At 31.7% G+C, this 1,079-nt stretch overlaps 1 protein-coding gene across 1 annotated transcript in view; it reads left to right on the top strand.

Moving 5' to 3' along the window:
* Positions 1-1,079, top strand: part of ADAM9 (ADAM metallopeptidase domain 9) — a 175,810-nt gene that overhangs the window by 102,211 nt on the left and 72,520 nt on the right. The window contains exon 12 of the mRNA XM_030884665.2: positions 1,046-1,073. Within this exon, the coding sequence (XP_030740525.1) occupies positions 1,046-1,073 (28 nt within the window). The remainder of the gene's footprint in view (positions 1-1,045; positions 1,074-1,079) is intronic.

Raw genomic sequence — 1,079 nt, 5'->3', positions numbered from 1 at the left:
TTGAGGGAGTACTTGAGTGGAGGCCCAATGTCCTTCTGCTACCTTAATACTAAACGTATAAATATAGGCACATAGATCTATTTCCCCATCTTGATATATAGATATATTTGCAAATGTACATGTCTTTATTTAGACCTCTGTAAATGCCCTTTGCCTCCCAGCTCTTTCCTCTATTTCCCTTGACTTTCCTCCTGTCCCACGATCTTGCTCTAACTTAGGTTTCTCTAAAGCCCTTGTTGCATATATGGAGGGGTTTCCACTTGTCTTCAATGTAAAAACAACCAATAGGAATTTATCAGGTTATTTTACAGTTACTAAATCAAATAATAATAAAACGAATAAGGAAAATGTATTAAAATTGCATTAGTATAAATCTGACAATTCAAGTTTTACATTTTGTATTAGTCCATCTTGCTTTCAGAGGATTATAAAGGACATTTATTTAAAAACTCAAACTGAGAATCTATGAGTGGCTATAGCTAAAATACTGTGCCATGTATTTTGCCTCTTGATGGGTATGGTGATTCTTTACTAGAATTGTCCATTGACATGATTTTAACATAGTTCCTAATAAGTGATAGTCGGAAGGGAAAGGAATATTATTCTGTGTTCAAAGGTAGACAGAATTAAAGAATAAAAACAGGTAAACAGTTTTAAAACTTTGGGGATAAAATATAGCTAATATAAATTATTTGGAAAAGTTTTACTATGGAAGATCAGTAAAACTTAATTCTATAAAACTATGCATGTTTAAGATCTCTTCTGGTGCTGAAGTCCTCTGAGTATATATTTCAGTGTAACAGATCTGTTTGGAGGGTATTTCCTAGAGGTACAATGTATTGTAACCAAAATAATAAACTATTTTGTAGTAGCTGAAATGTGTATTTATTAAAAGTTGATATTAATGCTAATTTTTCTCATTTCTTTTTCAACTTATGTTCTGCCATTTAAAACCTCAAGTTGGTTAGACATGACTTGCACTTATTTTTTTTTCTTCAAAATGAGTAATTACTATCATAGGTCTTTTTCTTAACATTTATTACAGAGGTTCCCGAAACTTTAGTAGCTGCAGTGCAGAT

This window comes from Echinops telfairi, unplaced genomic scaffold, assembly GCF_000313985.2.
Source record: "Echinops telfairi isolate 266 unplaced genomic scaffold, ASM31398v2 ScPeMD7_9;HRSCAF=40, whole genome shotgun sequence".
In the NCBI taxonomy this organism is placed as follows: Eukaryota; Metazoa; Chordata; class Mammalia; order Afrosoricida; family Tenrecidae; genus Echinops; species Echinops telfairi.
The sequence above is the reverse complement of the archived record's forward strand: the minus strand, read 5'-3'. Positions and strand labels throughout refer to the sequence as shown.